Genomic DNA, 23770 nt, shown 5'->3' with positions numbered 1-23770 from the left:
GGGCTCCTTGGCGAAAGGTACAGATGCACCTTACGACTGCCCGATAACGCCTTTCTATTAAATTCGGTCATGAAGGCAATTTCTGGAAGTATCCCGGGCAAACCCTTTTGGCTTTAATTTAACTGGTTTCATTGGTTCCATGGGATTCCATCGACCACATTTACATTGTGGTCTTCTACTTTGATGCGACAATGCAGACGTCTTTCATTTTTTTTTTTTAAATTGGGGGGCCCCCACTAGCCCTCTATACCCCACCTCCTACTTGCCCCTTGTCCCATACATAAAAACCCCAAGCATACACCCATATAAATATATACACACACATTTTTAAAAGGTTGGCACAAAAGAGTCGAAGTAGAATACCACAAAGTAATTATGGTTGATAGAAACATTGCATACCATTTTCGTTGCATGCCAAAAGTGATCTTGTTATGTTTGTTGCAATTTAAGTGATGGCCGTAGGGAACCCATACTAACTCCTGTGGGTATGTGATCAGTGCTTGCTAACCCCCACCTTTATCATTTGTACATTTTAAAATACAGGCACAGAGAATAACATATACAACAGCCTCAATGTTACAAGTCATGAGCTTGATGTTCTCTTACCCAGGGCTTTATGTGGGCCGGCGCTAGTTGGGGCAGAGCAACGGTAGGCTCCGAAAATTCCATCTGAAACGGGTCACTGCCGGGGCTCCCTAAAGTCTCCTGCTAACCACAGTTACCTGACGCTCTCACTTAAGTGAGAGCGTCAGGCTTTAGAAAACGCCTCGCCTGCATTTTCATTGTGTTGCGACCCCCACCAGACACTCCTTTCATTAGAAATGCGGGGTTCATAACTCTCACGCCCCAGTTAGTTGCGAGGGCTCTTAAAGGGGGCACGGCCAAACAGGCGGCATTGAGGTGAGGCAAGTATTGCCTCTTAATTGCGCTGCTGACCCCCTACCAGGCCACGCCCCTTTCCGGCCATACACCCCCTACAAGCCCCGGCTTTATATGGCAGGCCACTTAAAGCCCTGCTCTTACCTTCCAATATGTATATTACTAATCATTGACAGTGTAGTTAGCCTTCACAGGGATGCTGAGTGGCACATACCGTCTGAAGAGAGAAAATGTTTTCCCAGTACCCATACGAAAGCACAGATGAGCACTTGAGGAAGTACTGAGCATGGCTGGGCGTGTGCGCGCCTGTGTGAAGTGGTTGGAATTGTGCAGTTTATGGCTAGGGGATGTACACTTCATGGTCATGGTATGCAATGTTAATGTTAAAGGATATTTGTACTGCGCACTATCACCACCGGAGTGGTCCTGTGGCGCTCTGGTGGCTCTGAGAAAAAGGGGATGGTAGGGTGAGTTAGTGGGAATGAGCTGGAAAAGTGTAAGAGAGCAGTGATGTGCTGTTGGCAACCTCAGCCCGGTGGGTCCGTTGGCTGGGCTTGGGGTGTTTTACGGTAATGCATGATTAGGGGTATGCATGTAATGGGAAAGCTAGTGTTCAGAGCCTGGCCCAGTGTCCAAGGCGTGCTAATTGAATCAAGAACCTCACTTAGGGTATGGAAAGGATGACTGAGTGAGGCAGAGATGAGTGCAACTAAAATTTGCCATTGACTGTGTTTTAGGATATACAGCAACTTGGTCAAAAAGGTGTGGCATGCTCAGAGCTTATTTATCATTGTCATCATATTGCAGGAAACTTGAGGTTGGCAACAGTGAGACAACAGACACAGCCAGATGTATGCTGCAATATATGGAGGGGAATTGGTTCCTGGCTACCAGCATTGACTACAGCTACCAGAATTCCCTGAGGCCAAAATTGGCACTAATCAGCAACACTTGAACAGACTGCCTCCCTGAAGATTGCAAGAGGCATATAAGCGCTTGGAGGAGAAGAGCAACTGAACTGGAGAAGGTACACAAAGTTGGGAACTGGAGTGCGCTCCTCACCCCCTCTTTTTTTCGAAGTATGCTGAAATATATAAAATTAGAAGTGGTGATACTCTCACAATGTTATCCTCTTCAGTGTACCAAAACTGATGGCAAATGGAAAGATGCGTTTCCTCTTGAAACTCCGCCCTAGATTCAATGGATGCGAGTGATATAGATTACACTTCTGTAGATCTTCAACTGTACATAATGTACTAACAAGCTCTTTATTAAACCCGCAGCCTGACAAAGAACGCCACATTAAAAACTAGGACATACAGAGGCAAACACAGAACCGCAGCCATGAACAGCAAATGCTTGGCTACGTGCCTTTATGTGTGACCTTGTGTAAGAAATCGGATGGTATAAAAAGACTCGTGATGACGCAGATGCCGGGCTCCACCTGCCAAGGGGCCCGCGTTTTTAACGAATAAAGGATCCTTCAGATGAGGAGCACAGATAGAGGGGACCTGGGGCAAGGCAACAACTCAGCAGTCAACCCCGGAACCCTTTGACTTGGACTAGTGACAATTCGAAAACGCCTGCCAATTCGAAACTGTCTCAATGGAAACGCGTCAGTATCGTTAAATTAATGTGTCCGAGTCCTTGAATGTCGTACTGACAAATAAAATGTTAAAATCGGTCCAGAATTGAAATCTATATACGTGGGGAAATTCAGGACCTGTACACAGAACACGTGTGCTATTCTGTAAGGTATTCGCAATGGGCGAAAAGTTGCCCTGGTGAACACATGCACTGAAACAATTTGTATTTTACACTACAGCAGTTTTTGTGTGGTTGGAATTGCAGTGTGAAATGCCACTTGCACGGCTGCCAAGTTTCTAGCATACAGCTCGGGATCCCCAGACTTCCATACTGTGTGGGAACACAACCCTGCCTCTGAATGCAGGATTTGCCTCATGACTTTTTGTTTAGAGCCATAAATATATCTTCTTGAGAAAGCCAAAAAAGGATCCAAATGAAAGTGATATTTCATCTATATTATACAAAACAAGAAACTGCACAATGCATCCTTCTCTGCAAACGCTTTCCACCCCAACAGTAATAAGTTAATTGTAGGGAGATTCAACCAAAACGTAAGAAATGTTAGTGGCCTCCATTGTCCCCATCACACTTGCTATGGATCCCACCAGTTGTCCAAATGCCACTCCCCTTTGCATGTTCTCTTTTTTGTTTTTCAGTATGCTGTATATTTCTATTTGGGATTCTGCCTGATGAGATTGTGGTTAGATATCGATGTACACTTTCCACTTTTGTAACCCACCATCATCACGTGCCTGCCCTTTGAAGTGATTGTGCCGACATGTGTTGTGTTACAAAAATTCAAAATACAATAAATGGCTATTCAAATATAAGCAGAAGAGGCGGAGATATAACAAGAACCCCTTGCCAAATGCTGCCTTATCTTAAGCGGAAAGTTGAAAAATAAAGACGCATATTTCTTCAACGTAACAAACTAACCTAGAAACGCTCTGGAAAATTGCTAGAATAATTTAATATTATGAATGTGTTCTCAGGAGCCTGGACTGTAGAATTCACTCTGTGGTTGCACACTTCAATTTAAGCTCACGTACAACAAATTCATCTGAGATAGGCAGAGGGCCATGATTAAGACTCCAAAATACCAGTTGGGTTCTTTAGGCTCAATGCTAAACCAAAATATTGACAAATTGCTACTTAGTAAAAAAAAAAAAACATTTTTTTAAATAATAGTAGGTTGCCTTGGATTGCAAGCCACTGGCGCGCCCATTACAGATGTCTGCGGCCAGTTAAAAGAAAGATCGCCACATGTTTATTTCGTGACCCAATACGAAAATGGAATGCTCTAGAATAATCATTGTCCCACTGCATGCATTGCTTGCCCTAGCTAACTTATTCACCCTAGTTTAATTGAAGTCCCACTGAATTTGCCTCCTTAGCATCCTAGATTAACTGTTGTCCCACTGCCTGGATGGTAAGCCCTACTTTAACAGTAGACCCACTATATTTGTCTCCTTAGCACTATATGAAGTGCTTGCTCTAGTTGAATTGATACCCCGAGGTGAATTGTCCCATCCCTTTGCTCCTTGGAATCCTAGATTGTTTGCCCTAACACCCTTACTCTCTTCTTCACCTCTACGCAGACCAGCGATGCCACTGGCAAAAAGCAATAGACATCAAACAACACATCTCTGAACCTCTACTACCAGTTTACATGCCGCCACCACCACCACCAATGCGCTCTAACACGCACCATGGGCCCACAAGGTTCCCATCTAGGCACACATGCCTCTTTGCCCTCGACACAGACCACCTGAAAACAACAAACCTGTACACTGTACCCAGGTACTTCCTAACTGGATGCATCAGCACAGCAGCAACCCTATCTTGCATGACCCCTCGCTCTCCTTTCAGATCTGCAGGAGTAGCTGCCCCGCCATGCAAATGGCAGTGGTGCACAGTAAAAATCCCGCCAACATGAGGATAGTAGCTTTCACTTTATGTTTTAGGCTTTCTAATTAAAAGGCACCTAAAGTCAGGCGAATCTTTCTGGCTTCTGTAATCCTTGTATGAAAACATAGCTTTTTGGGAAATATAGTGGGGTGCTTTATAAACTGGGATGTCGTGAGTCCTTCACACAGGGATACAAATGTGCAAGTTACTAGCCAGGCATACAAAATTGACTGGCTTCCTCAGTTTGCCATACAAACAAGGCACACCATTTCTTACTCGCCAATTGTCACTCATCACTAGCCACTGGCTACTGGAGCGTGCACAATTTAAGGCCTGCATCACTCCGCTACACAATTGCGACTGTGAGTTGTTTAAAGTTATAACAATAAGCATGAAGCAGATTCCCCAAATCAAATTATAGTGTAGAGGGGTGTGGGGGGTCCTGACATGTGCTCCAGCAGGCAGGGTAGGTATTAAAGCTCGTATCCCACCAGCTGTGTTTTAAAATTGTCAAGGCCCACCCCCAGGATCGCGTTTCTGGGACTCCAGAAACCGAGGACCAGGTATGGTCTAGAGTCGAGTCAGTATGTGCAAGAACTAGGATGTGGGGGTCGGGGGGCCAGGGGAAGGGTGGAGGGCTATAGAGAGTGTGTTGTACAGCTAAAGAATTCATGAAATCTGTAATTAGCGGGAGTCTAAACCTTTATTAGCATCTTACCAACATTTTGGTTTCATTCTTGATAATAAATCCAAGTTAGAATGTGGTATGGAAAAAAAAGTGATTGCTATTATCACAAAACATATTGATGAAGACTAATTACCAACTATTGTGTTTATTACGTGGCACAGCATCACAATAATTAGTTCTAGGGTGCCACTCATGCCCCCCCACCGACTGCAGATGTCATCGATCAGGGGCAGTCAATCCCATTGCACTACCAACAAAAAGTCTCCCAACACTACATGGCCACTGGTGTCAAATACGGCTACCCTCCAGCCGCCTCGGCCCTCACATAAAAAGAAAACAGTCTGGCATGGAGTGTCGGCAGCCCCAGGACAACCCAGGTGCTCTGCCGGAACACTACTGGCAAACCCACATCCCGAGCACAGCACCAGGCCCAAGTCCTCAATCCAGGACCTCAGAATGGTTGATCCAAATTCAAAAACTCACCCTGCTGATTACAGTAAGCAGTCCCAGTTCCGTCCAGAGGCAAGTTCGCCACGTTGTGTCCGAAATGTTCAGTCTGTGTCCACTCCAACCGGGAACCAGAAAAGCACCAGAAAAAAACACTTGACAAATCTAAAGTTCTGCTTAAGAAGCACAACTCCCGCCCTTTTTCCCAGACACTCTCCAACCGTGGGCTTATTCGCCAGGGCCCAAATCCTTACCAGTCCTTAGTGTCTTTCTTCCCTAGTTGGTATAAAAAAAGAAGAAGAAAACGCGCAACAGCCCGACAGACCTCCTGTTGTTAATTTCCTCCACCGGACAGCGGACTTGCATAAAAAGAAAAAAGTAGCCCACGATTGTAGACACCAAACTTCATACTCCATTCCAATCCGATCTTCCATATAGCCTCCCTCATTACGCACATTCAACGATTCTATGAAAAAAGATGAAACTCGCGCATTTAAACTCCATGGCGTATCATTGAAAGTGCAAAGTAACCATACAGTCTATTATAAGAGTGCAAAGCTACTAGGTGGAGGAAAACCCAGCACACTCTCTCCCTAGCCACAACCGACAACAGCCACTTCGCTGGTCCCTGTGCATGCCTTCGGACACCACACATTCTGTGCCAGCATGCATGTAGGAACATGAACATTAAGTCTATAATAAGCGGGCATTAAGGAGGTCAAATTCCTCAAAAGCTCCGGTCAGAAGGACTTCACGATTAAAAAGGGTCACAAAAGCATCAATGAACATGGCCGGAGTGTGCCATGCACCACACGCACGCCGCAAACCACGCAAAAGGCTGAGCCAAACCAAAAAAATCCCCCAAAAGCACAAACACATGACCAAAGAAAGATAAACGACACACTGAGGCGCAGTGAGGTTGGCTGCACGGACGCTGGGAACAACCACTAGCACACTAGGCCAACAATTCCGAAAACCAGAGCCTCCCAGCTCTAATACTCAATTAGTAGCCATGCTTCACCGAGTAACTCTCGGAGCCACGTGTCACACCACATTACAACAGACAACGTGCAGACATGTGTTCACAGTGCTTCATTTGTAAAAAAAATAAGTGCCAGTGCCCAAAAAATATTGGCCCCATAATGCAGCGCGCGGCGCTGCTCGCAGTGCTGCCCGCACTGATGGCGCATGTTAGGCAGAAACCTGTGCAGTTCCCTTAGGGACCACTGCAAAAAGTTTAGGACTGCAGGAGTTAGCAGTAAACCCAATTGGTAGCAGTCTGCACACCACCCAGATTTACCTGGTAGCTGTGGCTGAGCAGTCAGACTTCTCTCAAGAAGAGTTAGGCAGTATACAGAGCATACACAATAGGGCAGGTAAACACAGTAGAACAAGCAAACACTGACCAGGGCTTTGGTGTAAAAGATATATAATTATTTATTTAAAAACACATCTAAGAAAACACACTGGCACTAATCTCAAGCAAGTTCAAAAACACAGTCACTAAAGTATATACACTCCCTTAAAAGAATATTAGACAAGTCTTAAGTAAAGCCCCACTTATTTTCCGACAGCGGTGAGCGCTTAACGCAGATGGCACTCTAATAATTCGGTTTAAAAGGGAGAGAAAGGCAGAGCATAAATTGAAACAGATCCAAACACTTCCAGAAGAACACAGCAAGAGAGGAAGGCAGAATCAAACCGTGAAGTTAGAGTTCAGAAAGCCGGATCCACTTTAAGAGCATCAGAACGAAATGTGTCCAAGGTCACACGGTTGAAAAGTGCACAAAAGTCTCGAAAAGGTTCAGAAAGAAGTTGGACCAAAAGGAAGGGACCAGTTGGATGGTATAGAGGCCAACCCACTCTAGAAGGTTAAGGATTTACTGTCACCTTGTAGCAATCTATAGAAAGGGAGGCCAGGCGGATACAGTACCTTGAACTGGTGAGAACACTCCAGCGGGGGCAGTTGTTCCTGGCAGCAGTTGCGAGTCGGTGCTTCGTCCGGCAGAAGAGAAGATCTCGGCGGGGAGGAAAGCAGGAGGTCGTTGTGCTGCCAGGGAAGGAACCAGCCGCGGAGTTTCTCGATTCAAAGGAGTGGTCCTTTCTTTCGCGGTTCAGTGGTAAGTGGCTATCCGGTTGCCGGGGTGCTTGGCATGGGCAATTCGACCACTAGACGTTCTGGTAGGCGAAAAGGAAAGCGAACTGGTTGTCCCCACCAGCTCAAGTGGGGACAACCACTTCAACGGGAAGTGGTGAGACGATTCAGCAGGGCTCCACCGGTGGTGTCGTCGTTGCAGGTCTGCTCAGCTTCTCCCTCTTCGGATTCTCAGGTCCTGTGGCGACTTCTGAAGTTCCATTCCCAAAAGCCCTGCTTTTATGCAAGAAACCCCCATTCATTCAGCCTAGCTGTCAATCAAACATGCTAAGTGGTGAGGCTGGCCGGCTCACCACTTGGGCCTAATCACACAAGAGTGCGACTTGAGTTGCCAAGGCAACTCAGTCCAGGGTGCCTAAACCCCCTCCCACACCCCCTGTGGTACCCAGACAGAGTGGCACCACTTTCGGAGGCTTCTGTGGAGAAGCCCACCAAAAAGTGGAACAAAGGGCTCGACTTGGGTTGGAGTCACAGAAGAGAACACAAACGCCATTTTAGAATCGAGTTCTGGCAAAAAATACCAACCAGTGAATTCATATTAAATAAATAACCCGGCGGTATGTTCGAGGCTATAGGAATTAAATAATTAAAGTTGGTAGCCTCGAACAATGGGAAAATCTAGAGATATATTCGCGGTCGAATATAAAAAGTAGTATCCACTGCCACCAGCCAAAACTCGATCAGGGGGGACGGAGACGTGCCCCCTCGAATAACAGACCCCGGGGCAATCGAATTGCCCCGACCAGTACGTTCACCATATGATGGTTTGTACTGGTTTCTGTTCATAATTTGGGACTAGTAAAGCCAATGGTGACTTTACATGCCCTGGGAGACAGTAGTCAGTCCCAGGGTATGGAGTCTATGGTGGGGTGTCACTATGAGACCCCTGTGTCACTGCACTGAGGGTGCTGTGTAACACACATAGTAAAAACACATGAGACCTTATGGAGTAAAAGACCCCATAGCCCATAAAACACAACAACAGTCAAAGGAACCCCTCAAATCATGTCCAAGAGTGTGAGGAAAAGAGACTCACTCTTGGCAGGAGAAAGAAAACAAACTCCAGAAATCCAGCAAAGCTGCTGGGGGACTCACTAGGTTAGAAAATTCAGCCTAAACAGAGAATTATCCCTAACAGCGCGCGGCCTGGGTCATTTCAGTACTAGACCTAGATCGGCCCATCACTCTGCTGCTGCTCCATGTCACATGTTTGGTGCTGCAGCGACTGCTGGCACAGGCTATTAGTGGGATGGATGGGGAAGGGCACACATGGGTTGAGAAAGTATAACGCTTTAAAGTTGGCAAACACTTGTTATGGTAGGTGTAGTGGTTCCAGCATTCCGGCAACCCCAGAGGCAAAAGAGTGCATTTGAATACACTTCTAAGTTCTAGAACACACTTGTTAGACGTCTGGACCATACTTGCTGTCCTGAGTAGTACCCACGGGGGAGGCTTTTTGATAAAACGTGAGGCATATTGTGCATTTAAAAGAGTATTTTTTCAGTGACACTGGCCCAAACTACTAGCCGAATGGTGAAGTAACTCGTCAAACTGGCCCACATGGGACAAAAAAGTGGCCCACATGGACCAAAAAAGCTGGCCCACAGTAGCATTTTGTGTTTTTGGTTCGTGCATTGCCCTATAGGCCAGTCTGAGCTGAATGCTATCTTTGCCCCATAGGCCAGTCTGAGCCAGTGCTATCTTTTCAATGAAAACGAAACACTCAGCCCCTGCATCGCCCGAATCCTTTCCGGTACTCTGCCGGGTGTGCGTTTTGGGGTGAAGGAAGCAGTGCAGTATGTTAGTGCAGTGGAGAGAGGCATAGCTGACAAGACCATGGCTGCTCCTGCCTGCAAACAAAAGGGTGTCAAACGGGCAGACGGGGGCCCGAAGGATCGAAATGATGGAAAAATCCCAAATATGCAAGTGTAAAACCTGCAAATGGCCATGTGGTGTATCGTGTACCGCGTTGTGAAGGGGGTCTAAACGCACATCACTTGGGTCAAGGAATTCGGGACCCCTATGCGCCCCCCCAAGGATATTGCAGCTCCGCTCAGGTAATGTGGGGCTGGATTGCTGACACAAACGAAGCTGCATGTGCTGTGCAGTCCTGAGGGGCTGTGCTGTGCACACAGTGTGCTGGAGGCCTGTCTGTGCACATGCTGTCCTGAGGGGCTGTGCATGCATTGTCCTGGAGGCTGAGAGCACCCACTGTCCTGAGGGGCTGTGTACACTGTGTCCTGGGGGGGGGGGGGGTGTGCATGCAGTGACCTCCTTGGCTGCCTGTGCACGTAGAGTTCTGGTGGGCTGTGCTCACATTGTTTCAGGGGTCTGTGGCTGTGCTCATGGAGTCCCGATGGGGTGGGAGGGCTGTGCTCACAGTGTCCCAGGGCTGCACTCATGGTGACCTGGGGGCTGTGCACGTAGTGTCCTGGGGGCTTTGCACGCAGGGTCCCGGGGTGATGTGTTTAGGCCCGAGGGTAAGTCCTGCATGACTGCTTCTCTGAGGAACTCCCACTTGCTATCTAGGGCTGCAGCGCCAGGGGGGTCCCCCGGGAATGAGAGGCGAGCTGCTGAAGGGAACAGCAACAGCCTCAGTGCTTGGCTGGGCTCCCCCTCGGAGGAAGGGGTGAAAGCCTTCCCAGTGCCCAGTGAGAATCTATTGGGTTACTGGGCAGTTAGGGGGGTGTTGCAGGATGAGGGTCCAGGCGGGCATGACAAGCACAGGGTGATGAGAGCTTTGGGGCGGCGGGGCAGTTTTCTGCAATCCTGGTGGGGGACAGGGGGCTGTTGCAGAGGAGAGAAAGGCTCTTGTTTTCTTATTGCCCGAATCTTTAATTTTGACAACCAAGACCACCGGTAAGACCTGCCCATGCCTCTCTCAACTCACACGTGACGCCTCTCAACTCACACGCCTTGGGGGGTGTCACTTTGTAAATTAATCAGTTTACTCACCCGCCGGCCGCCGCCCACACACTTCAATGGGTTGTCATGTCAAAGTGCAGAGAACAAAAATCGGGTGATTTTCCACCCCTCCTCCCCGTCCGGGGACAGAAAAGGCTTAACAGCTGGGACATTTGTCTAAAGAGCAGATTCCAAAATGCACCCATCCACATATTTGTATAAATAGAATAAAATACACCCATCTACATATGTGTAAATGAATAAAATGCACCGTCCCATGTTCAATACTGACAACTTCCCCAAGACACAAGGGCCACCCAGCCACGGCCACCCCAGTCGGACTCTAACACAAAGGGGTCACAGTAATGTTGGCATAGTTTGACAGCTCAGCCCCAAGGAATTACGTTTTAAATTTAAACATAAGTCTAGTAAGGGGCCAGTATTATCAATCGTGGGTGAGTAACATAGATCGTTTCAGTCAGAATGTATAGGTGGTTCCATAGTGGGAGGTTGCTCCGGCACCAATGCGGTTGCCGAAAGAGGGGGCATAGCTTTTGTCAAAAAGCCAGTGATTTTAGGCTGCCGTTCGCTGGTTGTATCAAGGTTTCCAAATGTGTCCCTTTTACCTTTTTTTCAGACATGGTGCGTCTTTTGACCCATCAGGGTGGCTTCCTGGGCTCCGAGGACGCTTACCCGTATTGACAGGTCCACAACAAAGACCATATGTACGCTGTCGCACACATTTCACGATTCCAAATGCCACAAAAATAACAATAGCTGTGATGAGTATGATGCAACCTTGCCGTTTTCCAGAGGTAAAATACTGGTGGATGAAGCTCTCGGAAGACAGTGTGTGAAGGGCAAGAAAGGAATTACAACCCAAGTCCAAGCCGGGCCTCAATAACAAGAAGAAAGGCAGATCTCTTTACACCCGCACAAGGATTCCCAGGAACAGTCTGTTCTCTCCACCAAAAGTGGTTCCAAGAGCATAAACCTAACGGTCACCACTGCCACCCTCATTAAACGTGTTAAGTAAAACACAGAATGGTACTAGTCAGTACCCAGTGTACCAGCACCAGGGGACAGCCTTTCTATTCGATATTAGAAAGAGTAGTGTATGAGCGGGAGGCAGGTGGCAGATAAACCGATAAAAACCGGTAAACTGCCACCATCAACAAGGTCCCCCCCTCCTCCCACCGGGTGCTTTGTATGACCGCACTCGCCACATGCTAACCCAAAGGGACATCCACAGCCACAGTGCACTCACCGCTCAGACCCAGCAGGACTCCATCAGGGACGAAGATCACGCTGCCACCCGTGCCCCGCCCGGTCCTGGGCCTTGGTGCCTGAGCTGAGCTGCCTCAATCACGTCAGGCTACCTTCCGTGGGGCCGCCCGCCACAGCCATGCTGATGACAAAATAGGTGCACAGCAGCAGCGGCCGCGGCCCCATGGAAGGTAAGATTTTAAAAGAAAAAACGTATATTTGGGCGGCTGGGGCCCATTACTTTTGAAGTGATGGGCCCCAGCCACCACTCCAAAATACTTATTTCTTTTAAAACCTACCTTCCGTGGGGCGGGGCCCCGGCCACCGGCCCCACGGAAGGTCAGGTTTTAAAAGAAAAAAAGTTAAAAACGTACTAATTTGGGCACAAATAAATCCACGGGCCCGCGCCGCGGCAGAGTCATCCAACTCCGGTCAGCAGCACACAGGTCACACAGACAGAAGCCTGGGTGAGGACGGGCCCCTGGTGGGGTCCTGACTCTTGGCAAGTCAGGGGACCGCGCCGCCCCCCCAACCCCAGACCTGGCCCTTCCTTGCCTGATCACTGTGACAGGCTCAGGGCAGGCTGCTGTTTTCGGTCCAAACTTATCTGCTTTGCCGACTGGGACTTGGTCTTCCCTCCTGTCGGAGCCTCAGGGTGGGCGGCGGTGGGGAGGCGCACACTGGCACGCACAAATGAAAAAGAAGGCAGAGGGGGGCCCCAGGAAGCAGCTGGGCCGCACCACACAGTGCAGCAGGGCAGGCTCTCTCTCTCTCACGCTACGCCTAGACACCTTCACTTCACAGCAACTCGTGAAATGAAGGTGGCGCCGCACTGCCTCCTGTAACAACAACACGTCACCATGAAATTTCACTGCCCCAGAAGAACAGCCAATGAAAACGCACATTCTGTGTTACTATACAGAATGTATCAAATACTGGATAGTAACAACAGAATGGCAGTTTTCATTGGTTGTTGTTTGTAACTTGTTGTTCATAGCTATTGCTGGCCCCTCCCAGGCCCAGCCAGCCGTGCACTGCACCTGCAAGCACGAGAGATCACAATGACAAAGAAACCCAATGATTTATAATGAAGCAAAGTGAAGTGGAAGAACAAATAAAGCGATTGCACGTGCCCTGGCCCCCCATGATTAGTTCCGGTGCCCAAAAAAGAGTACCGGTGTTGGGCACCTGCAACCACCCCCACAAATTAAGCACTGTGTGTTCATCATATAACAATGGAACAACTGTTTCCCAATCAACCAATGCAAACATGCCCTCGAAGTCACTCCCAACATACAGTATAGGGCATTATGCACACAGCACAAATAAAAAACTGCTCAGTCTAAGCCTGGGCGCAAACACTATCCTCGCATTTGACCACTCACCTATCCCTTGCTAATCCAGTGTGGTATCACCCAATAAGGAGACGTGGTTGCGTCTCCAAACGGCCAGCTGTGCCCACAGAACACCTCTTTACGTTTAAACCCAACAGCACCACGTGAAAGACTCCCTGTTCCATCATGGACAAGTGCCCCCAGGTCAACGCGTACCACAAACACCATCCCTGCAAACATCCGGTCATGGCAAGCAAAAACCGCGTGAACCGAGAGGTGGGGCGCGTCTCGATCCAACCGGGTCATATCCCCACTTTAGAAAAGGTTACACCTCGTCATACTGGTACAATGGCAAGTCTCTAATTCCCCGGTTTTCCCACCAGATCCGAAGATTTTGAGCCATGGAGGAATCCAGGATGCTCCACCATCCCCAAACCACTCCCCCCACTTGCTAAGAACTGAGATCCCAAGCCTGCCATGAGCAATCCTCCTCCTAATCCAAGAAAAACAAGGCCCTGATATACCTCCTGGGCAACACTTTACCAATGCTGTGCAAAACTTCGCCCAGACCAAAATTATGAACCACAAGCAGCTGCCCAAACAAAGCTGGCCACCATGCTAAGCTCAAACCACAAATAATCAAGAAAAGTAGAGAGAGGAGCAAATACATCTTGCCGACCCATCAAAGCAACCAACAGGTAGGCAGATGCACACTCTACACAAGGACACAAGAATACAGATTGGATAGCTCGATTGCAGTAAAGCTATAAAAGGATATCTTACCTCGGCCTCAGAAGCATCTGGCTTGGTGGCAGTGACATACGCAGCGGCCATCTTGGTTGAATCATTAGGAAACTAAACTAAAAAAGTGCACATGGACCATATGTGGTCACATGGCTGTTATCAAGAACAGCCATACACTGACATGCATACATCTTGCTGTGTGCCAAATTCCAAATATGTTAAGTGTACTGTAAATTTGCAACAAAAAACAAAAAGTACAGCATGCTGTCTAGCATTGCCACAGTAACACATTACCACCCCTTTCAAAACATAACCTGGTTTCTGTAATCCTGTCTCAATTGAACCCTACAAACCAGTCTGACGACTACAATCATATTTTAGATGCATCTATGGTGTTGTACCTAGCAACACTTGTGTACAGGCGCATTATGAATTACATATATCATACAGTGCGCTCCACTCTTCTCCGCCATTACGTCTGTGCTGTTTCATTCCTCTATTTGGGCTGTGAATTTTATCTTCATAAAGAGGCTTCTTTACCCATTTAAATATATTAAATTGTCAAAGCAGCAAAAGTACCACTGTAGTACAGTTAAGTTAGACTCTACTAGGGAAATGCAATTTAGGGAAGTTCTTTACTCCATGTAAAACTACTTAAACTATACACTCAACACGGACTCTTTTGGTAATAATTCGGGAGGTTCTCTCCAGAGAGAAGTTGTTGGAAGTGGGTGAGGGTCTTAAAAAGATCAAATCGTCTTAACGAGCATTTGTGTTGAATTGCAGTGCAGGAACGCTGGATAGATCAACTCCGTGTACACCATATTGGTTAAACCTTTTTGAAACCTCAAAAAGTATGTCAAAAACATAGTGCTATTTCATTTGGTGGACTTTCAAAGAGTCTGGGAACTCACATTCTATAGTAAAGGCAACGGCATGACTGATGGATGCCAGACTGAAATGTTCAGTCAAGTCCATTGAACCCTGGAGACAAGCCATTCCAACACATGTGTGTTAAATTGGCTGCCAAAGTGCTCAAACGCACAATTCATATGTGAGTTTAGTTGACACAAGCTCATAGAAAAGCTCTAATTTGTTAAGGAGAAAATATGTTCATTTAGATCACTAGTAAATCTTCCTCTCTCATCACAAAATAAATATGCTCAATGACAGCTCAAGTAGACAATTAGGAATTCCTGTAATCGAGATAATTATGAAACCAACTTGGCTTGACAGGTTTTCAATACACATTCAGTTGCCACCTTACTGTTGGTTAGGGTATATGGGTGCATTAAACACAGAGGAAGTAGTATACTCTAGGCTCTTTGCACATTTCATAAGTACATATCCTCCAATTTTCTGGAAATTAAAATATAATCATGTCCCTATAACTGAACTGCTAGACACTGGCAAAAGGCTCCAGGGACAACAAATTCCAGAATACAGAAGGACACCTGTTCTTGTCAGAGTCTCCAGAGAAAGGATTGGCTCAGAACTTTCTGAAGTTGAAGAGGCCTGGCCAATGGCACACAACACTGTTTCCACATTGGACACATTTGCTTGGAGTTTCGAGCGAAGCGGGAGGAAGGTTAAACAGCTTTCCAAGGATTGAGACTGATGGCATTAGTTACAAAAAAAAACAATGTAATTGTACACTCTCCTGAAAGGGATCCATCCCATAGAATAAGTTATTCTTGGTAGAGGGCTCCCACACATTTGTTAATGTAGTACATTTTTCCAAGGGTAATCCAGACGTGGACCCGTTGCTCACTGTTCTTTAGAGCGGCTGAGCTTCACCTCACTGAGGAGGCCCAGCAAGGCCAAAACAAGTGTCTGCGTTTGGAGATGGCACTCTTGTTCAGAGGAGATTTGCCTAGCATTTTGTCGCTTGCCTATCCTTGTGATATGATATATATGATATGGCATTTACAGGGCACCGATACACAAGTGTTTCAAGGAGTGACAAGGCAAGGAAGGGGTAACAGAGGGAAGACAGAGACAACAATCTTACTAAGCCCAGTGTCATTCAGATCTCTCAAGTGCATGGGAAGGTGGCGAAGGGGAAAGTTTGGAGGGGAGGGACAGTGCAGTAAAAGGGATACATAAAATAATAACCAATAAGTAATAGTACGGCCAGCTGGTGGCAAGTGAAAGGGTAAGTGCAGACATCAGGTGTCTACTGCTGGTAGGGGACTGTAGGGATACAGAAAACAGTCCCCAAGTGTGGAAGTTGCCCAGGTGCAGTGCAGTTGCTCACTGGTGGGGGAGGGGACCTGTGCCCGAGATCAGAGGGTGGCCAGGTAACCAGTGCAGTTTCAGTAATTGATTCAGCAGGGGAGAGAAGGAGAGAAATCAGAAGCAAAGAGGAAGGTTTTGAGGTGCTTCCGGAGCCAGAGATGGTTCTCCTCAAGTTTCAGGGAGGCAGGGAGAGCGTTCCAGAGCGAGGCCCCAGAAAAGTAAAGAGATCTACCACCAATTTGTTGCTTAGAAAATGACTGACCCTGAGGGAGTTGGAGGTGGATGAGCAAAGAGCTCGAGAGGGAAGATATTTAGGAAGAGAGTTGAAGGTATTGAGGCCCCAGGCCCAAAAAGGCCTTGTGGACAATGCAGAGGGCTTTGAACTTAATCCTTGTAGATTCAGTCCTGGAGAGATACGATCCCTGGGCTTTAGGCCAAGGACAAGCCTCGCAGTCCTCTTCTGGATGAGTTGCAGAGGGCGGAGAGTAGAAGCAAGCAGATTTAGAAAGAGGCTGTTGCAATAGTCCAGCCTAGACAGAACCAGAGCTCTCAAGACAGTGAGCTTCTGGGGGAAGGAGAGGAAAGGAAGCGTACCTCTAAGGAGGTGCAGCTAGAAGTGGGACTTCTTAGAGACATCAGAAATGTGATGAGAGGAGGAGTGTGAAGTCGAAGATGACCCCCAAGGTTTTTTGCCTCGCAAGTGGGAGCAGGAAGAGGGCCAAGAGAGGTCGGCCAGAGAGTGACAGGAAAGGAGGGAGCGGGTGTGCCGATGAGGAGAATCTCAGTCTTACTGGCATTAAGGCAGAGATCATTGGCGGTACACCATTCCTGGATAGCAGACAGTCGGAGATGAGAGAAGTAGAAGAGGTGGCTAAAGGTAGCCTAGAAATGAGCTGAGTGTCGTCCGCATAGCACTGCAAGTTGGGGCAGAGAGCGGCAATGTGGTAGGCAAGAAGTGCCAGGTATTGGTTGAACAGCCAGGAAGAGAGGTTAGACCCCTGGGGAACACCGCAGGTAGAGATAGAGATAGAGGAGAGGAAGGACCAAAGTTGGACCTGGGAGGTCGATCAGAGAGGAAAGAAGTCAGCCATGCCAGGGCCTGACCAGTGATACCTGTTACGCTCACCTGGCTCCCACAGGGGCGTCGATCTGAACTGGACAGCTGCAGTCTCCACCAATGTGACGCGTAGTGCCGAGATGACGGACTGGACTGGCCCACCTAGCTTCGTTTGCTTGGCCCGTAGGAATATTCTTCTGCAAATGGAGAAAGGGAATTAAGCGTTAACCCCTCCCCACTCCCGCTGTTCTCCCCACTGATCACCTTTGATGTCCCCTCTTATAGTCTCACCTGATGGTTTGGAAAGATGAGCTCTCCATCCTGCATTGAGCGCAGGGCGCGTAGATAACCAGTTGCTTCACTGGCTCGAAGGAATTGGCGAGTTCCAGAACAATATTGACTCTGAGATTCCCGGCAAGACGCCGTAAGTATGTAGTTCGTAAGAGTTCAAATGTCTGACTTTCACTCTTGTCCGATTCCTTGTAGGTTGCAGCTTAACCCTAGCGAAGAGTTCCTCGTGGCAACCGGTAATATTCAGGTTGTATTATCCAACACAGTTCGATAAAATAATGTCAATATGTAACCTGTTGCTTTCTTCCTTATTCAGGCGCTGAGAGAAAGTATGAAGTCTCGGGGAATAATGCCTCTGGTGGTAAAATCAGGTAAGTCTATTGTGGTGAGGAGGTTTCCCCTTGTTTGTCCCTTTGTTTCACCTTGCTGTCCTTTTGTTTCCCCTTAGGGGCCGGGGTTCGGCGAAGATGCAGTGGAAGCTGCGCCGACCCGTGAAGAGGAATAGTACCCCTGGTGGTAAAATTAGGTAAGTCTATGGGGGGTAACTAATATTGCCTCTGTGTATTCCCTTGGCTCACCTTGCTGTTCTTGTCTTCTCCTTAGGTGCCTGAGTGCAGTGGGAACATGCAGGAGGATGCAGTGGAATATGAAGATGCTGCGAAGGCCGGTGAATTCAGCGCGGCGCTGCAGCAGGCGAGGCGACGCGCATAAAATAACTTCTTTCTTCCAGCTCGAAGGCGCGATGGATCGAAAATTCAGGTAAGGATCGAAGGCATTGCTCTTGTTCTAACCTTTTTTCCTTCTTTCTTCCTTTTTTCTAGGAGCTCCAGACTCGAGGCGGGCGTGGCAGAAGACTGGATGCAGACTTGCAGGCACAGTGAGCGTTATGCTGCTGGATGCAGAATAACGCGAAGCGTGTGCTGCTCTTTGGGCGTGGTTTAAATAGCCTCCAAAGTAGTCCCAGGTAAGTATTCCTCCCCAGCCCCACCCGAGTAAAAAATAGTCCCTAGGTAAAGTAGTCCCTTCCAAGCCTCTTTTGGCTTGGAGCTCTTGCAGCATGGTCTGCATCAGGTAAGTTTTAATCTATGAGCCTGGCACCTATGGTGCCAGGACTGACTCTCCATATGAGCCTGGCGCCATAGACGCCAGGACTGCACCAAAATAGCCCCTAGCAGGGGTTGTTGGGCTTGCTTGGGATAACTTGATGCCTGCTTCCGGGGTTGCTGGACTTGGTCTGGGTCCCCGGGGGTAGGCATCATGACAATACCCAGGTTATTATGGAGATGGTTGAGCAGAATGGCATGGTTGACCGTGTCAGAGGCAGAAGAGAGATCAAGTAAGATAATGACACAGGGGGTGCTGGAATCAAGGTTGGAGAGCAGGTCTTCACGGATGTTCAGGAGAGCAGTTTCCGTGCTTCTGGGAGCTCTGAAGCCAGACTGATGATCATGAAGACAACCAACATATTCAGTGTGAAGATTAAGCTGGGAGATGGCCAGCTTTTCCAGGAGTTTTCCCAGGAAAGGAGTGATGGAGATTGAGTGATAGTTAGCCGGTCAGGATGGGTCGGCTGAGGATTTCTTAAGAAAAGGGTGCACATAAGAGAGCTTCAAGGGGAATGGGGACTTCAGTGGCGAAGGCATGGTTACAGAAGTCGGCCAGGGCAGGATCCCGGGAGTCAATGGTGTCCTTGATGGTTTTGGGGGAACAGGGGTGAACCTGTTTTGATGAGACTTTCATAGATCGGACTTGTCTAGAATCCTCATCTGGGGAGAACAGGGGAAAGGAAGAGAAGGAGGGAGGATAGGTGGCCGAAGAAGGGCCAGAGGAAGAGCAGGGGGCAGAGGGAGGTGGGGGCGGAGGGGAGAGAGAGGACAGGATGCCCTGTGTTTTAGAGATTAAACTAGAAGCCAGAGCTGTGCAGAGGGACTGGGAAGGGACAAGAGAGGTAGAGACTGCAGCAGGGCTGGCCAGTTCATTGCAGATTTTAAAGAGTTCGTCCGAGTTGTTGGTTGCCGCAGAGATGCAGGCTTGGATGTGGGCTCTCTTCTTAGTGCGGACAGAGAGCCGGTATTGCCTTTGGAGATGACGGCAGGCCAGTTTGTCAGAGGGTATACTAGAAGCACACCACTTCTTCTCAACCACCCTGCACTTGTGTTTGAGGGTGACGAGGTCCGAGTCGTACCAGGAGGTTCACTTGGTTTTGGGCTTCAAGCTGATCATCATGACAGGGGCAAGAACATCCAGAGCATCAGAGATAGCAGAATGGAGCATGGAAAGTGCTGTGTCAGGGTGTGAGTCAGCCAAAGGGGGATGAGGGGGGGGGGAGAACGTGGCAGCGAAAGCCTCAACTGACATGCGCTTCATGGGTCGGATGACCAAGAAGGTGGGTGGCAGTGCTGGAGTTGGCTTTGCTTGAGGGGTAGAGAGGGTGAGCTGGGAGGAAAGGAGAAAGTGATCTCTCAAGGAGAGAGGAGTGGTGAGAGGGATAGTAGAAAGGGGAAGGTCTGAAGGGATCGGAGCATTCGATGTGTGCCCTGCAGAGTGAGTAGGGCCAGAGGGGAAACTAGAGAGTCAGAGAGTAGCAGAGGTTGCGAAAGAGTCCAGAGGAAGGACAGGGAGCATCCCGGTGAATGTTAAAGTCTCCAAGAAGGAGGAGTTGAGTGGGCGAGACTAAGAGGGGAAAGGAGAGATCCGCCCACTCAGAGAGGAAGGAGGAGATCTGACCAGATGGCCAATAGATGGTAGAAACAGTAAGGGAATGGCTAGGAGAGAGAGCCTGCAGACGAAGCATTCGAAATAGGAGTAGGCCTGCATAGGAATGACAGAGGCAGGAATCCACTCGGGGAAGATCAGGGCTACACCCCCTGCGGAACGGTTGGATCTTGGCGCGGCGAGGATCTTGTAGCCATCAGGAAGGAGAGTGTCAAAGCTCATGACAGAGCTGGCCGTGAACCATGTCTCGGTGAGACCGAGGATATCAAGATCAAGTTCCTCCAGGAGGTGGCAGATGTCAGAGGAGTGTTTGACAGCTGAGTGAGAGTTAAGAGTGGCAATATGGAGAAGGTTGCCATCCTTGAAAGACTTCCGGGAAGGGGTACGTATCACAGGTATGCCCTGCGGAGGTGTAGAGGAGGCCCGAGGGGGGGTAGAAGAGGAAGGAGGCGAGGGCAAGGTAGCCAAGGGGGAGGCAAGAAGCTGTGGCGGGAAGAGAGGGGACAGCAGGGGAAGGAAGGAAATTGATGAGGCAGGGGAAGTGTCTACACATTAATTATGACCTTAGAGGAGTAGAGGGGGGTGCCACCATTAATGGGAGAGGGAGAGAGAGGAGAAAGCACAGAGACCATATGAGGTGACCATAGGTCTGGCAAGGGAACAACGAGGATGTCAGAAGGGCCTCCCACCGGGTGCCACCATTAATGGGAGAGGGAGAGAGAGGAGAAAGCACAGAGACCATATGAGGAGACCATAGGTCTGGCAAGGGAACAACGAGGATGTCAGTGAGGGTTTGCCTAGAGGAGTCACTGGAATAGGTGTCAGCGTTAGGGAGGCCTGGGTTGGAGACCAGGATAGCCTTTTTAAACTTCTTCCTACCAGATTTAGTGAGGAGAGCAGGATAGTCGATAGACAAGCAGTTCGAAAAGATAGGAGAGACATAGAGCACGATAGAGTAGGTGGGTATAGGTGAGAAGAGGAAGGGGGGCAGGGAGAGCAATGGGGAAGGACGCAGGGAGGGGCGCAAGCAGACGAGACACGGAGAGATGGGACAGGAGTGGACAATTGGACAAGACAACAGGTGTATGGGTATGACCACACTGGATATTTCGCCTTTGTGAAGGGTAAAGGGAGCTAAAACGTGGTTGTAGACCTTCCCAAGTAGGATACAAACCACAGAACAAGTTATTTGAACCATGTTCTTTCTCAGTCGAGGGGCTCCCACACCTTTGTATATTCTTTTAGAAATAGTAAATAATTTAAAACAAATTGTACATTTTATTGAAAACCTTTGTGCCACTCAATTGGAAGCCTGCACGGTACAGTGTCAGACATGTTGCCATCATGCTCATAAACCAACCCTAGCATGGTAGCTTCATTCACTATAGCTCATGTGCAGCTGAGCAAGACCTTAGTAAAAGGACTCCCTGCGCTTCGTTGCTGGCCACGAATCAGAAAAGTAAATTGTAATATACAAATCGAAGTGCAAAGCCAAATAAAACACACCGATTATACCCGTTCCATGCAGCACTGATTGCTTAGAACATGTCAGGGATAAAGTAATGCAAGCCAGATATAAAAAGGGTAGCAAAGTTTGCCATGAAAACAAACTTCCCTTTTGACACTATGCCATTTATTAAGTGCTGTATCATTTTTAAAATTGAAATTCCTATAATTTTAGATGATCCTTTCAATTGTAAAAACAACCCACCCACTCCCTGAAACAGAGAATCTTTCTAATGCCTAAACAGGATTCAGAGACCACACAACAACACTGGCCCAATGTCTGGATAGGACTCCCATTAACAATACTAAAGACAGTAAGACTTTGACAAAAAGCCACCTCATTATGGTGTTTTTGACCTAAAAGTTGCCTTTGACTCTAAGATATTGTGACACAGAGTGGAAACTCTAGATATGGATCCTAGAATTATCAGTTCAAAATGTGCCATCGTGGAACAACCAAGTCTTCCCAAACGAAGGAGCACAGGAAAATAAGAGACTGGTGAATCAAGTCTTCATAAATGTCTCAGCTCAGCATACAACACACAAACCCCCTAAACCAGTGATCTGATGTCCAGTGGTGGGGGGCACACAGCTCTTTAAAGAGGGAAGAGCACATTTATTTTAATGGAGAATATAGGAGAATCTACCATTTGAGAGCACCCTCAACATTTTTACTGAAGGGGAGCTCAGCATGAACAAGTTTGGAAACCATTGCTTTTGATATATACCCAACAACGTGCAAGGGCAAAAAAATTGGACTGGGTCTAAAGTTGTGATTACTCAGGGAATCACTTTCCATGGTTTGCTTTTAGTGGCACGATAATGTGCGAAAACAGTCAACAAAGCTGAAGTTCCACTTTGCAGGTTATACTGGAGGTTACCAATTAAATCAATGATTATGGTATAAAGGGCCAAGACTATGGAGTCAGTGGTATATTGGGTTATCTCTAAAATGAATCTTTTGTATTGTCGAGAATGATTTTCTTAGTATGATTTTAAGTTTCCCCACAGTCAGCTCCTGCCTTGCTGCTGCATGAGTGAGCAGGTCTGAGCTATGTAGGCGATTATCTATACGCTGCAATGTAACACAGCAATAAGAGTGGTTGGCCGATGAGACGTGTTATAAATGCAATGAAGTAAAGATTCCAGTAGACATGAGAGAAATACCTGTTAGAATAGTATAGGATAGAATAGTAAAATCAAACAAATCCATGGCTCAATTTTGGTAAATTAATCTGTTTGAATAATATTTATTCATATATACTTCAGAATAGTCACCCGATCCATGTGGTAATCGCCAGAGTTAATAGGCCCGAGCGCAGTGAAGACCTTTAATTAGGGTCCAGAGGCTTTTACCACCCAGTAGAGGCCATGGAATGGGTGATTACCCTGGCTTCCTATCCAGGGTTATGAGAACAACTTTGACAAAATGTCAGCCCCAACTAAGCATGTTACCAGATGTTTTAGACAAAAAATACTATTCAAATATAGTGATTATGGAAATGGAAGCAAAGGCTTCATACAGAGCTCGTTTTTTCCATATAGGTGCCCCGTAAAAAGAGAGGTGGTGTCTGGACACGAAGTAAATGGGGCGGGGAAGCAGCAGAGCAGGGGGAGCACAAGATAGGTGCGGATGGTCAGGCTATACAGGCGGGTAGCCCGCTCAAAACTTGGGCTTCCATCAGTAGATTTAGCCTCAGTTTTTAGCAAGCAGATTGGCGGCTAGAGCACCTGCTTATGTGTCAGTTTATGTTAACTGCCGCAAAGCAGTGAGGCGTTTGCTTTTTCATTTTGTTTTCTGGAAAACACACTACCACATTCAAACATTTTACTATGTCGCGTCCTCCTTTCGCTCAAAATGCTATATAAGCACAGAGAAGGAAACTACTTGCTTTGTTAACAGAGGTATGTCCTTGTGTTGATCCAGTGCAGCTGCGAAGGTCTTTCATCTTTGTGATAAAGTCTTCGGAAACATTATAGGTTACCTGGCACATCCCTGAAACATCTCTCTGTAAAAAAAAAAAACACATAAAACACAATTTAGTGTGAAC

The 23770-nt window shown here is 47.7% G+C and overlaps 1 protein-coding gene across 2 annotated transcripts in view; it reads right to left on the bottom strand.

The window, feature by feature from the left end:
* LOC138472520 (microsomal triglyceride transfer protein large subunit-like) overlaps positions 1-23770 on the bottom strand; it is a 1457683-nt gene that overhangs the window by 1131167 nt on the left and 302746 nt on the right. For both annotated transcript variants that reach the window (XM_069610748.1, XM_069610747.1), the window contains one exon: positions 23612-23728. In XM_069610748.1, the coding sequence (XP_069466849.1) occupies positions 23612-23728 (117 nt within the window). The remainder of the gene's footprint in view (positions 1-23611; positions 23729-23770) is intronic.

Source organism: Ambystoma mexicanum, chromosome 8, assembly GCF_040938575.1.
Source record: "Ambystoma mexicanum isolate Mex_15411 chromosome 8, UKY_AmexF1_1, whole genome shotgun sequence".
Lineage (NCBI taxonomy): Eukaryota > Metazoa > Chordata > Amphibia > Caudata > Ambystomatidae > Ambystoma > Ambystoma mexicanum.
This window is presented reverse-complemented; position numbering and strand designations above follow the sequence as displayed.